This window comes from Pseudorasbora parva, chromosome 7, assembly GCF_024679245.1.
Source record: "Pseudorasbora parva isolate DD20220531a chromosome 7, ASM2467924v1, whole genome shotgun sequence".
Taxonomy (NCBI): Eukaryota; Metazoa; Chordata; class Actinopteri; order Cypriniformes; family Gobionidae; genus Pseudorasbora; species Pseudorasbora parva.
Window position 1 is genome coordinate 21,131,138 of NC_090178.1, and position 14,383 is coordinate 21,145,520.

Consider the following 14,383-nt stretch of genomic DNA (forward strand, 5'->3'; position numbering starts at 1 on the left):
TCAAAATTTTAATTTCAATGAACTTCAATGAATTTTAAGGCAACCAGGTAACTTTTTTTCTAAATATTTTTTTTACAGTGAACTTAAAGCACCCCTTTGGCCTCCTATCGGGATAGGAGATTGCAGAGTTCACAGCAATCTCAGCAGATGATTGCCAAAAAAAAAATTGTCAGCCAATCTGAATATATCTGAAATATTTAATTGATGTACCATGAGATTTTAAGATATTTTTTTTTTTGATAATTTAAGAACAAATTTACATGTTCATGGTTCTCTAATGACAGTTAATGGTTTTAATTAAAAAAGAAAAGAAAAAAAGAAATCTTTTTTTAGTAAGCATTTTATTTAGCGTTTCATCAATCACAATTGGGAACCCGTTTGCAAAACCCTTCCACAGATCATCTGTGTACTGTCTACTGTATCATAAAGGCAAAATCTCTCTGCAAAAATGTATTTAACATACTAATTTTTGCATGCAATAGGGAAGAATGGATATTTAGACATGGGTTTTATGTTTTCTAATTTCATGTAATACTCTTAACATATTTTTGCAAAGTACATAACCATAACAACCACCTTAAACCAGGCTAGGATGCTGGTCTTAAACAAACAAAAAAAGGTTAAGATTTTTCTTTAATAAAATCTAAAGACAGTGTAGGCTACTAAAATAAACCAAGGTCTTATGAGAAACATACTGTATGTACCTCTGCGGATATGAAAACGCTGGAAAATACAAGACTGTGCGATCGTTGGATGCTGTCCATGAGATGCGCGCTTCTGGTGGGCGGTACTTACGGTCAGACTCTGCATCTGACGCAGTGCATCCCGACGCTCAGCATCCTTCAGCGCGCAGCATCCCACAACGGCCTGGACCAGACCAGATACGAGGACACCACGTACCGTAGAGATGTAGCCATGAATCACCCACATTATATCATCTAAACGAAGAACTGTCTAAATCTATTGTTTATTCTACTACGGCTGTTATCCGGATCGCAGCGCGTCGAACCCTCAAAATGGCTGAGATCACTGAAATAGGCGCAGCCTACGGTGAGTATAGCACAGGCCTGAGCCACCCCAACACGCCTGCGATATGAATATTATTACGCATTGTGGGTACACCTGACCTGGTTAGGATAGCACTAATCTGGTGTACTTTTGGAGTGTGTTTCTAGAAAGGTAAGTCAGAACCGACATCAAAGTTGTTCAGTCATGTAGCTAGTGATTCATTACAAAGCGAGCGTTTATGAACGTTCGCACGATTCTAAATTGTTTTAATGGATTGATGCGCAGTGAGATTGAAGCAGGAATGACGTGATGTCTATTCCGGACTGGACCCGAGGGCTCTTTGTTTGTTAATAACGCACAAGCGCACCGCTGAGATTACAGTCTCCACCCATGTGTCCTCAAAATCACCAGCTATGGGGGCTGGTTATCACACGGGCTCATATCTCAATAACTATAAGATTTTGAGTCAAAAGTACAGTTATAGCCTACTAATGTGTGCTGATTTTGTATGCTGGTTTCAGTCATTTTGTCAAAAACCCTCTTATAAGAACAGTTGACCCTAAATAATCCATAATTTAGATTACTTAAACTATCTATTGGATGTGGATGTGGTGGTTGTCAACATTTTTGACTCCAAGACCATCTAATGTCCACAACACTATATTAAAAACCACAATGACTTTTCCAGTTGTTCACAATTTACTGGATAAGGATTAAGACATTTAAAATATTTCTTTAATTAAAATTTCTACTCAGTAAAATATTTTAGAGCTTGGAAACTGGAATTGTTTTATAAAAATGCCAATGGAGTTAAAATGATTTTACTAATATGACATTTCAGAAATCACATTCTTAAAATTAGACTGAGACGTAGAATAGAAACAGAAGATCTATTCTGAAGAGAAGATCTCCAAACAACAACAGTTGTTGAGGCATTGAATTAAAATCTTCATAGCTGTTTGTTATTTTAATGGCCCTATGGGCCCCATCATGGTTGCAAAACCACGGTTGTATGACGTAAAAAGAGAGTTTGATATCAGTATATGTTCTACAGGTTTGTGGTGTTAAGTGTAAACAGAGACAGTATTAGTGTTGGGTTTAAAAGGATCATGAAATAAGGATTAGTATAAATCAAAATATACAGAATTGATTTTCTCAATGCTACATCTGAATGGAGACATATTTGAGTAGAAATAAGTTGTCACTTTCTGTTTTAAATGTTTTCACTTAAAATACAAGACAGATTTATAAAGTATTATAAATCAGGATGGTATACAATATAAATGTGTGGTGTAGCATGACGGAAAGGAGTGTCCTCGGATCTGATGCCAGCACCAGCTGGCACCACAGTACCCACCTCCATCTGGTTTTAGTCTCCGAGAGACGTTTATGCTCCAGACACAGTTTATACTCACTGTAGGCTGGGCATGTTTTACACTAAGACCTCTTTTATAATATAGGACAGTATTATGCATACAATATTAGATTTGATCTTATACTGTATGATGCAACCAGGTAATCTTTTATTATTTTTTTATTAATTAAAAATGATTTTTTTAATCTCAAAACCTAACATCAATGGATTTTTTAATGGAACATTTATATTCTAAAATTGCCATGGAAAATGGAAATTCAGCCTATTTTCTAAATACAGCTTAATGGTATTTTGGTGATATAATATATGATATAAGGATATATATATATATATTAGGGCTGTCAATAGATACACATTTTTTATCGCGATTAATCGCATGCTTATTGTGAAATTAAGCAGTCACCATTTATCTTATTAAACAAATTCATTTTGTCATAATTTGCAATGATGCAGATTACGTTAATGTCGCAGCTTCACATAGCCTACTTCTCTAATTTATTTGCCTTAATTGCGATATATATGTTAGCACGTTAACGTTGATAGCCCTAATATAGGACTTTAAATAGATCAAGATTTTTTTTTTTTTTTAGATGATTTGCTGCATCATTCTAGTACTAATTTTAGTCAGTGTTGATAAATTGTTGGCTTGACACTGCTGTAGATAGTATTGCTGTTGTAGATGGGTATTTCCATTTCCTGCCTGGTATGGTAAAGTCAGACCACATACCATTGAACCTATCATTTTCACCTATAGACAGCTTCTTTGTCATTTAGCAGAAGCTTTTCATATAAAGTGTCTTATAGTTCACTAATTACTGTGGCATTGATGGGGGGAGGGGCTCTTTTAGGAATCATCAAGGGTCTCCCCATCCTGCAATCCAATCTGTAATGTTTTAAGTAGCAATGAGTAAATCATTATGCTACCATCACTCACGAGTCACGACAGATCATCTCTGATGTTTGATCACTCTATTGTGTGCACATTCTAGACACACCTGTCAGGACTCTAAAGGGATGTTATTTTGATTTATATCCTGAGAAGTACAGCAAGATTTTAATCAGAGATGTCTTTGAGATCAGAAGCTTTGCTTCTCTCAGTGCATTAATTAAAACTCAAACGAAACTATGTATATGTAGCTACATGAGGTGGGTGTCTATCCTCTTTGTTTGTGTGCGCTTTTGGTTCATGGCATTTATGGCCCATGGGATTTTTCCAGGTAATTGGAGCAGCTGTTTTTTTTAGCCTTGCATCATCTAGCAAGTGGGGTGAGGGTCTTTGTCTGAGGTTGGGTGAGAGTAATGGAGAGGGAACAACTGGGTGGAGCTGGAAAAAAATCTTTCTGCCTGCCTTGTGCTGTTAATTTTGTCTGTAGGGTTTTTTTTTTTTTTTTTGGCTGTAATGATTACAGACTTTTTTTTTGCTGCCTCAACACGTTTGTGAATCTTTGTCTTTATTCATCACAAAGAAAGGCATCCGGTAAAATGGCTGATCTCACAAGGTTGGTCACAGTGACCTTCTAAAATTGCATTGTGGGTTGGATAGAGCATTTTGTATAAAGATTCAGTGTTAGTCAAACCACGTTTGAGCAGCTCATCATACAATTGCCATATATCAGCAAGAACCACACGAACACCTTTTCCCACAGGGAGTGTTTCCATTCTGCTGTCATCAATCTTTGTCTTAATTTATGTCACTGTCCTGACAACACAAGGACAGGAAGCTTAGTTAATTAACTGCCCTTCAAACTTTGTATCGATCTTGAACATAGTTGTGCTTCTTAATATTTTGTTGAACCCTTGATACATTTTTGATAAATTGAAAGTTAAAAAGAACAGCAACTCTTCTGTAAGATTGCTTTTACTGACTTTTGATTAATTTAACATGTCCTTGCTGAATTAATATCTTTAAAAAGTTTCACAAGACTGGAGTAATGATCCTGCAAATTCAGCTTTGCATCACAGAAATAAATGATAATCTAAAGTATAATAAATTGAAAAACAAATATTTTAAATTGTAATAATATATCACAATATTTTAAAAAAAATTCTGCATTTTTGATCAAATAAATGCAGGCTTGATGAGCAGAAGAAACTTCTTTCAAAAACATTACAAATAGTAATGTGTCCAAACTTTTGGCCTATACTGTATATGAATATATATATATAGACACACACACACACACACACACAACTGACATTCTATTCTACTCTAAAGACATTTACATGGAACTGACAATGACGGTTGCTGTAATGTGGCATTACATTTAAACAGAACAGAAGCATAAAAACACCTAGGCAGAATGATGAAACCAGATTTAATATTTCATTGCCATGTTGCAGTGAGACCGGATGCTATCGTTTGTTGTAACAGAGTGGTTTGTCTCTGTGTGGGATGATTGCGTTCCTCTGCATCATGCGGGTGGCGTGGGCATGAAGTAGATATTAGAGCAAGTCTTCCGTGGGTTTGTCAGTGTCTGTATGTTCAGAGCTGTTGTGCTTTAACCATCGTGAGCAAGAAAGACTGTTTTATTTTTCACGATTTAAGCTTGTGAACATCTTCAGGTATGTTTAGACTGTTGGTGAATGTAGAAAAATGTATGTGATCAAGCTGTATATCAGTCTTTTTAATTTTCCATCTGTTTTTCTCTTTTAGGCATGTCCCCAGTGCTGGCGGGGTTTATCGGTGCTGGTGTGTTAGTTGTGGCAGTCTTTGCGTTAATCTTTCTGTGGACTTGCTGTCAGAAACATTACAACAGGACAAACTACAAGCTACATGGCATTCAGTCAGAACACAATGACCCTCTCACAGACCCGCCGTACAAGTTCATTCACATGCTGAAAGGAATGAGCATCTACCCTGATGCGCTGACCAACAGCAAGAGGATCATTAGGGTGGCACGCCAGGCAAGGTCCCAGACAACTGACGGGGCTCAAGACAGCAAGGGCCGCCCAGCAGTGCTGGTAGATATGGATTCGGCAGCAGAAAGCGGCCTGCTGGGAGAGAAACAAATGCAGATGAGGCTTGGGGAAAGTGGCCACGAAGTTCCCAAGCTGGAGAGGGAGCTTCCAGTGCATGCAGATTACTGCTGTCTGGAAAGCAGCTCTGCAAGCAGCAGTCAGCCCTCCAGTACTACAGTTTCCAACACGGCTACACCCTTCACTCCTGCCGATGAGCCCAGCCGGGGGGACCTCAGCATTGCAGTCGACTATAACTTCCCCAAGAAGGCCTTGGTGGTCACCATCCTCGAAGCTCGGGGGTTACCGGCAGTGGAAGGCCAGGCGGGCAGCGCAGACCCCTATGTGAAGATGACCATTCTCCCAGAGAAGAAACATCGCGTTAAGACTCGTGTGCTGAGGAAGACTCTGGAGCCTGCGTTTGATGAGACCTTCACATTTTATGGCGTGCCGTACAGCTCCCTGTCAGATCTCACTTTGCATTTCCTGGTGCTGAGCTTTGATCGGTTCTCACGGGATGATGTGATTGGGGAGGCGATGGTTCCGCTGGCAGGTGTGGACCCGAGTACAGGCCGGGTACATATTACGCAACAGATCACGAAGAGAAATATGCAGGTGAGAGCGAACATACCAGAAACGATACATATGTTCATATTTGTTATGTATGAATATTTATTCAATATTTCCCATAATATATTAAAAATAATTAAATTTATATATATTTTTATGCCATGATCAAACTCACCTACCTGCAATTTTCTAGTAACTCTAAAGACCTTGATTAGCTTGTTCAGGTGTGTTTGATTAGGGTTGGAACTAAACTCGACTGCCCTCATATATAGCATACCGGTAATATTTTAAGCTTATATATAAAATAAAATAAAAATAAAACCCTCAATGTAACAATAACTACACTAATTTGAGTCTAATTCCTCATAAGGTTTTTGAGTTGAAATATTTGTATTATTATATTTCATATTTAAAATATTTATACATTTTACAGATGCTTTTGTTGTTGTTGATTAAACCCATGACCTTAGCATTGCTAGTGCCATGCTCTACTGTTTAGGCAACAGGAAAGTTTTTATTTAGAGACTGTGATTCTATTAGATTCAGTTCAACTGTTTATTTCTGAATTGAAATTGTGCTGCATGAAAAAGAACCACATGTTAAATTATATATTTTTTAAATACATTTTTCATTTGTATTATATTAAATATTGTAACATTACATGTTTAAAGATACTATATTTCAAGCTAATATTAAAACTACCGCACAGTAGAACATTGCTGTTCTATGTATGAAGTTTAGTTCATACCTATCTAACAATAACTAAGCTGATTAAAGTCAAATTCTTCTGATGGTTTTAAGCTAAATACATTACTTTTTCTTTAAGCACGTTTCAGTTTAATTTTAAAAATTATTTTCTGCCTTTTATTCATGCTACCGCTGTGTGACTGATTCAGCTGGGTTCTTTTTATAATTCTGACACTTTTATGAGCTCAGCACTGAATCATCACTGTCTCATCCTCCTACTGAAGTTTGTAGTCATTGATAAATGTGCTTATCCTCCTGCTCACTGAGTGGGATTAGATGATGCGCAGACAATACTGTTGGCACACACATGAAAGTCTCCTCGTGCCTCCGCACAGAACCGAAACTCAAGAAGTTGAGCTGCCAAAATAAACGGAAAACTAATTATTCAGTCATCAGCCCAGTCATTTTGTACTTTTTTAATGTATCTTATCTTTTACTTTGCTAATACATTATAATAGATTTAACACCTCAATATTAAAACTGTTTTATCAACAAAAAAAATGCAATAATTAAATTGCTTTATATATAAGTAAGCTGGTTGTCTTGCAATTATGAATGTATCCATGCATGGGATAAGCAATTTATTTGACCTTTGTGTCTGTGTATTTGGATTTCTGCAGTGTGTAAGCCGTGGAGAGCTGCTGGTCTCTCTGTCCTATCAACCTGTTTCCCACAGACTCAGTGTGGTGGTGTTGAAAGCCAAACACCTTCCAAAACTGGACATCACTGGGCAGTCTGGAAGTAAGTTTTATATATATAGAGAGAGATATTTCTCTGTACATTTTTGTGAGTTGGCAAGATTTTATCAGTCAGTAAGTATTAAATGACAATAAAGGCTGCATTTATTTGATCAAAATTCAGTAATTTTGTGAAATATAAAAAAAATTCTATTTAAATTTAAAAATGTAATTTACTCCTGCATTGGCAAAGCTGATGATGAGGTCCTTGATCTCCTTAATCTAAGTTTTTATCATTGTTCTGAATATGATCTGGATGAAGTCTTTCACAAAAATACGATTTTCACAGCTTTTTGCTCAGAATGTATCTTTTTTAATGAAACTTACGCACATTCACGTGTTGATAAAATAAATACTGCATTAAGCTAGAATAAAACATTTTCTTGATTAAAACAAGAGTCTCTGTTCTTTCGTTTTGCTATACGTTCAGATATTCATACAACAAAATATTTTGGGGGCCATGAACATTTTGTGAAAATGGTCAAAAATGCTGGCGGTGGCTAGCAACTTTAAATAAAAAGCTGGCAGGGAAAAAAGGAAACTGTATACATTTCAGGATTTTATAAAGAATATAACGTTATTTTCTAACATTATACATGTCTTTACTGTCAATTTTAATAAATAGCTGAATACAAATATTTTCTGTAATAGAGACCCCAAACATTTGACCAACAGACTGTATATTTAACAAATGACATACTATTTAAATAGTAAATTATAGTATTTTTTAAATATTATTTTAAATTTTTTTTTCTAATCAAATGATCTGTCTTATCTTTTATCCCAGATCCATATGTGAAGCTAAATGTGTTCTATGGCCACAAGCGCATCGCCAAAAAGAAAACGCATGTGAAGAAGTGCACGCTCAACCCTGTTTTTAACGAATCCTTCATCTATGACGTACCAGCTGAGTTGCTGCCAGACATCTCTATCGAGTTCCTGGTCATGGACTTTGACCGCACTACTAAAAACCAGGCCTTGGGACGGCTGGTGCTCGGCGCAAACAGCCCCTGCCCCTCAGGTGATGCCCACTGGCAGGAGGTCTGCCAAAACCCACGGCGCCAAATCTCAAAGTGGCACACACTCAATGAATATTAGAGTTTCACCACACTCTCTCTCCGCGCACACACTCAAACACAGGCACACAGGAAACATTTAATAAAAAGAGAGAGAGAGAGAGAGTTTGGAGAAAATATGCCTTTGTTACCATCACTACTTGGAAGGTAACGGATCTTCAGGAGAACTTTAAAAAAAAAAAACTTACACCAACGTTTACGTCATTTCTAATGCAATGACGGGCCTTGGAAATGAATCTTTTTTAAAAAACAAGTACACTTTTACTTTCTCACTCAGTTGCTTACATGCACACACACACACATCGCCAGAACATAAACATACATGATAAATAACAAATGAGACCAAAATATAACATATTGACAGACTGTTAGGAGTTTATGAGGTTTAGGATTCTGTAACTGTCCTAATGAAACTATCGCATGTCTTAACACTCCATATTTTACTCCAGAATGGGACATTGTGTGGATTCGTGATTCCGGCACACATTAAACAAGCTCTCTTTTGAGGCTTCTGATTTCTGGAACTTGCATCAAGGATAGCTTGTGATAAGCAGCTTCTGATATGTACCGATTCTCCACTGTATGAGTAGTGCACCAAAGTGACTCATAGGTTGTATGACCTACGCTAAAATATGATTTGTTCTGTTCTGCTTTGGCTGGAGATGTTTCAGAGATTCCTGCTGTGTCACATTATCCACAGCTACAAGTTGAGTCATGTGATTGTACAACAATAACCCTTTTGGCAGCACTCTGGGTCTGATTTATTGCTTGTGCAACAATTTCATCATGCACTTTGGATAAATCTGGCCCCAAAAACCTTAATCTGCACTGCTATGCTACAAACAAACTCTGAATGTCACTGTCTGTATGAATTTCATACACCAGAGCTTCACTTTACCATAAAACAGAGGTTCACTGTTTCGTAGACTTCACCAGCCCATGTCATCAGATGCTCTTGTTAAGGTGGATTGGATCCGCTGTCATTTTAAATCCAGTGTATAGAGATAGACAAAGAGGTGTGGTCGTAGTTCAGAGCTGGAAAGCTCTAGCATATTAAGGGCGCATTCTGTGCCCTCTGGTGTAATGTCTGGGAAATGGACAGATATGTAGCGGTAATATAATTTGTAGTTCATAAAGTCAAGGGGGAATATGTTCATGTAATTCTATCAGTCACAACACGTCTTAGTCTATTCCTCTAGCATACCTCGTTCACCTTTTTCTGTATCGTACCACTTTTCCACATCTCTCTTTTATGATGAGAATTTGTATAGTTATTTATTTGATTTAAAGTGTGCTTCCCCTCAAGATCTAGATGGTTTGCCAGTGTGCCTGCTGATAGCCTGGGCCTTTATCTCTGATTGGTGCTCCTCACTGTTAATTTAACAAGCCAGAGGTCTAAATCTGTCTGTGTTCCATCTGGAAGCAGAATTAAGGTTGGGAACCGAGAATCAGAAATGATTCCATTAGAAAGAAATACTAGAACCAAATGACGTTCGGCTCCATTATCGATTCTCAAACGTGCAATGTATTAATTTATTTTCCTGTTTTCTCAGTTTCCTGTACAATTTATTCAGCAGCGCCACAAAAACACTATTGAATCTACAGCGTTAAACAGATAGCTAGCCCTGTAGCCCAGGTTCGGCACAACCAAGGGTGCGTTTCCCAAAAGGATCGTTAGCCAATTATGGTCGCAAGTTCCATCATTATCAACATAGTTCAATCAGTCGGTGTTTCCCGAGACCATCAGTCCAGCGAACATTCGCAGCAGCATCGCAAACTTGTGTGGTTGCAACGACAGATCGCGACCTGTGGTTAGAAGCATAGTTTTTTGTGTGCACGACATGTGGACTTAAATCCTTATCTTGAGCAAAATAAGCAAGCTGACATGTAGTACATACATGTCAATATCTTACAACAAAAAATAAATTTATTTTATTTTGAATACATACAAATGTAATTTATGTCTTTTAGTTTTAGTCAATTTATGTCAACCAACGTGGTTGAACGACAGATTTGCGTAAATACGGTTTTCGGAAAAAGTACTTCAACGATGCAAAATACTATGGTAGTTAAGCAGTGAGCTATGTCGTTGTAGGGGAAACGCACCCCAGTGTAGTAGGATTCCAGAGAAAATGACAAGATTTCATTTATCAACCCCACAACACAACTACTAATCATTTAGAGTAGTAGTTGTTTATAGGCCATTGTGTCGTTAAAATACATATGCAATTTGTCATTATTATTATTTTATAGATATTAATCAATAAAATGTCACATTTTTGTCTGAGTATTTTTAGATATTTTTTTGTATATTTAAGAACAATTATTGGATTGCATTTATGCTGCCTCTAAAAGACTAATAATTGTTTAAAGTGTATTTATTACTATAATTATTTTATAATTTCCCCAAAATATTTATTCTTTAAAAAGATTTTAAAAAGTAATTGACCATTAAGGTATAAGAACCGGAACCAGATCCTTAAAATACTTCTTGATTCCCATCCCAAGTAGGATATTTCTCTAGGATCCAAGAGACCCAGCAGAGCAGGGACCATCACTGATCTGGGAAGCGCAAAACACAGTCATTTCTTAAAAATACACTGCAAACATTCCCTGTTATTTCCCCACAAATTAGCCACTAGCAGTCAGCTGGTCGTATGGCACGTGGTTTCTCTATCATAGAGCTGTTAGATTCTAAACTGCAAATGCTTCTTTCCATTTAAGCTTCTTATATGCTAAATTCACACTCCCTGTAAAAAAGTACACCCTATCTACCCAGTAATGTCTGTGTAGAATTTTGTGTAGAATACACTTCTTTGTGTCAGATCACTCGTATGACAAAATGGGTTGATATTAAAAGATTCAACCCAAAAGAAACAACATACACAGGAGGGGAAAAAAGACAATAGATTAAAATTTTAAAAAAGTATATATAATTTTTTTTTAAAACAGTGACCTATACATAATTACTTTGGTGTTAAAAAAATTAATTGGCAGGAAACTATGAAAAATGTTGTATTAGTGCAAACTAAAATAAATATCTTGTGAATATTTGACATATAATGTACTACAAAATGCTGTGAGATCTCTGCTAATGTTACACACCCACCTGTATGTTAGTGTTCTTAACACCCACTGAATGTTCACAATAAACGTGATACACAAGTGAATTTTCTCTTTAGTATATTTTCACCCAACATTTCAAGTGTTTGGATATTTTCATAAGATGTCTGAGATGGGTGGTGGTTTAAAATTAAACAAGAGCCTTTTGGAAATCTAAATATGTTAATATTAAAGTATGTTAAAAAATGAATGGCATTAAAGCTAAACCAAAGAAAATATCTGCGGCATGAGCAGTGACGTCAATTAAAATGAAATTATTTACCAATTACTAAATGAAACCATGAAAGTTTCTTCTGTCTCACTCTTATGTTAATAATAACGTTATTGATAGTAAAAAAAAAGTTGATAGTAAAAAGAGAATGTTTTTTTTTAATTATTATTATTGATAAACCAGACATGTTTGACTGAGAAATGCAATAACAGTGACCTTTTTTGCTACAAAACCTTCTTAGAAGGTTGGGTCTGAGAAATCCCCCAGGCTCAAATTGTCAAACGATTGTTTACACTTATTAAAAGGTCCAGTTTACTGAGTAACTTTTTAGTTGGGAATTGAGACAAACGGATGTGAGACTACATTACTCTCCAAAGAGAGCCTTTGTGAAGAAGTGTTTCAATTGGCAACGTGAGATGACCTTAATGTACTTCATCTCCGATGAAAGATTGATTTTCTCAGAAGAAACCTCAGGCTTCTGGTAGTCCATGCCTCTTCATTCAATTTCTGAATCAGAACAGGAATGCTGATATAAAGGGGGCTGAACACCCATTAAACTTTTGAACTGTGACATTCAAATCATAACAGACTAGACATATCTGACTAGACTCTCAGTATACAGAAGATGTATTCATACATGACAACCTAGTTTAGGTTACATTTAGGTAACCTAATTTAATACATTCATACAACTCTACTTGTCTATTGATTACAATAATGATATGTTATCCTTCAACATATTTTAGAGAACAATGGCAATTCTGGTATAAAAGTGATACCCCACACAAATCCTAGACTATTTTTCATCTGCATTAATGTAAGTAAATCTAAGAGCTGATGTGAGAAATGTCAGAGAAACATAAAATCACACACTCAAGACCGTCTTTGTCACAGTTAGGTAAACCAAAAAACTGGCAAACAATGCCATAGAAACATCTCGACGTGTGGATTGGCCGCACCCTAAATGATGGGCATCACATGCACCTACCATGAAAAATTACAAAACCATCCAACAAAACCCTTATTTCAGACACTGCAGACAAGGACTGAGACCTTATAGAAAGGGAAAATCTAGTGGGTTTGTAACAAGTATCTCTAAAAGATATTTTTTATTTCTACATCTTACCATTTCTACATTTTACCATCTCAGGACTCAACTCATCTTAAAGGTAAGAGCTGTTTCTGATTTGACAGCTTTTGCTTTTCACTTGCAACTAAAAGCATGACAATCGCACAATCTGTAGCCACACAACTATTCTCAAAAATGGGTTAATTTGTTGTGAAAAAGTTAAAATATAGCAGATGGTAATGCATACTTTGAATCATAAAGAGCCAGAATTTATTGGTGTAAAATGTTTATGTTAATAAATAAATGTCCCTATATATATATATATATATATATATATATATATATATATATATATATATATATATATTTATATATATATATGTAAATTGTCTAAATTATAATTTGTGGAACATTTTAAATGTATTGTGTCATAACTATTGCTGATGTCCAAAAGTATCTGAGAGAAACTTGGTTTAATTTGGGTCAGCATAGACAGGTGTGTAACCAGGGATCAGCTATCCATGCTTCATATTTATTAGATAATGTGAGGCTAACATGACCTGGAGCATTGGAGATTTTACCAGAATGGTCACTGGTCTTATTCAAATTCACAAAGTATGGTCTTGATTTTAAAATATTTTTTCTACATATTTAACTCACTAAACAATTTAATCCAGCACAAAATACCCAATTTATTAAAGCAGATTATTTTATTGTTGTTTTTGTTGTGATTATAATATTTAACATTATTTTTAATTCAGATAAATTTAATTTAATTTTTGCAGGTAAGCACTTGCTCAGTGCTGATTTACACTGGGATCTGTAAGAGTGGCCCCTCTGTGCAGTAAGTAAATCTGAAAGCAACACGTTTGATATTACAAACAGGCCTGTGAGAATGCTTTGATCAGATTTGACACAGTTGGATTTTATTCCATGAGATACCATTCTGAAGAACCCTTTGATCTGTAGATTGTATTTGATCTGAAGATTTAAGAAGGTTTAAGAGACTTCAAAAACATTTTAAAAATGCCTTTTTTTTAATTCCATTGATTTTGGTTTGAGGGCTTGGGCCATTACCTGAAATTACAATTTAGGGACACAAGTGATCAAATGTCAGCTTCTAAACCACTAAAACCACTTTCATCCTACAACATTATTCGCTGCAGGAATAACATCACATCAAAAAATTATATAAAATAAGATGTCTTTTGGTCATTATTGAATTTTATATAGCATATATATATATATATATATATATATATATATATATATATATATATATATATATATTGAATGATAGATCATTTTTTGGCCTGTGTAATTTGAATGCTTAATGAAATTTCCACAGCGAGGGTGTGTATAACATTGGCTAGTATTGTCATGTGACATCAGCTGACTTGTCATGGGCAGGTCAAATTAATGAAATTGAATGATGTTGTCAGATGTCAAAGAATATGCCTACTCTTTGGTATCCATATGCTGATGTTTGAATCTTTAATCACCCATCTACTC

General features: G+C 35.8%; 1 protein-coding gene across 2 annotated transcripts; it reads left to right on the top strand.

The window, feature by feature from the left end:
- The first annotated feature begins 830 nt into the window (after positions 1-830).
- syt11b (synaptotagmin XIb) lies at positions 831-11,638 on the top strand. 2 transcript variants are annotated; one of them, XM_067448547.1, is made up of 4 exons: positions 831-1,050; positions 5,037-5,953; positions 7,276-7,396; positions 8,180-11,638. In XM_067448547.1, exons 1-4 carry the CDS (start codon positions 1,017-1,019, stop codon positions 8,488-8,490), a joined length of 1,383 nt encoding a protein of 460 aa, XP_067304648.1. In that variant the 5' UTR covers positions 831-1,016; the 3' UTR covers positions 8,491-11,638. The 2 variants fall into 2 exon arrangements, with proteins under 2 accessions (XP_067304648.1, XP_067304649.1); XM_067448548.1 differs by lacking the exon at positions 831-1,050 and adding an exon at positions 4,803-4,945.
- Positions 11,639-14,383: the final 2,745 nt, after the last annotated feature.

Bases quoted from the DNA above. Each gene is read 5' to 3' on its own strand.
- syt11b (XM_067448547.1), top strand. From the start codon at position 1,017: ATGGCTGAGATCACTGAAATAGGCGCAGCCTACG. The intron at 1,051-5,036 runs GTGAGTATAGCA...TTTCTCTTTTAG, and splicing joins TGAAATAGGCGCAGCCTACG to GCATGTCCCCAGTGCTGGCG. The intron at 7,397-8,179 runs GTAAGTTTTATA...CTTTTATCCCAG, and splicing joins CATCACTGGGCAGTCTGGAA to ATCCATATGTGAAGCTAAAT.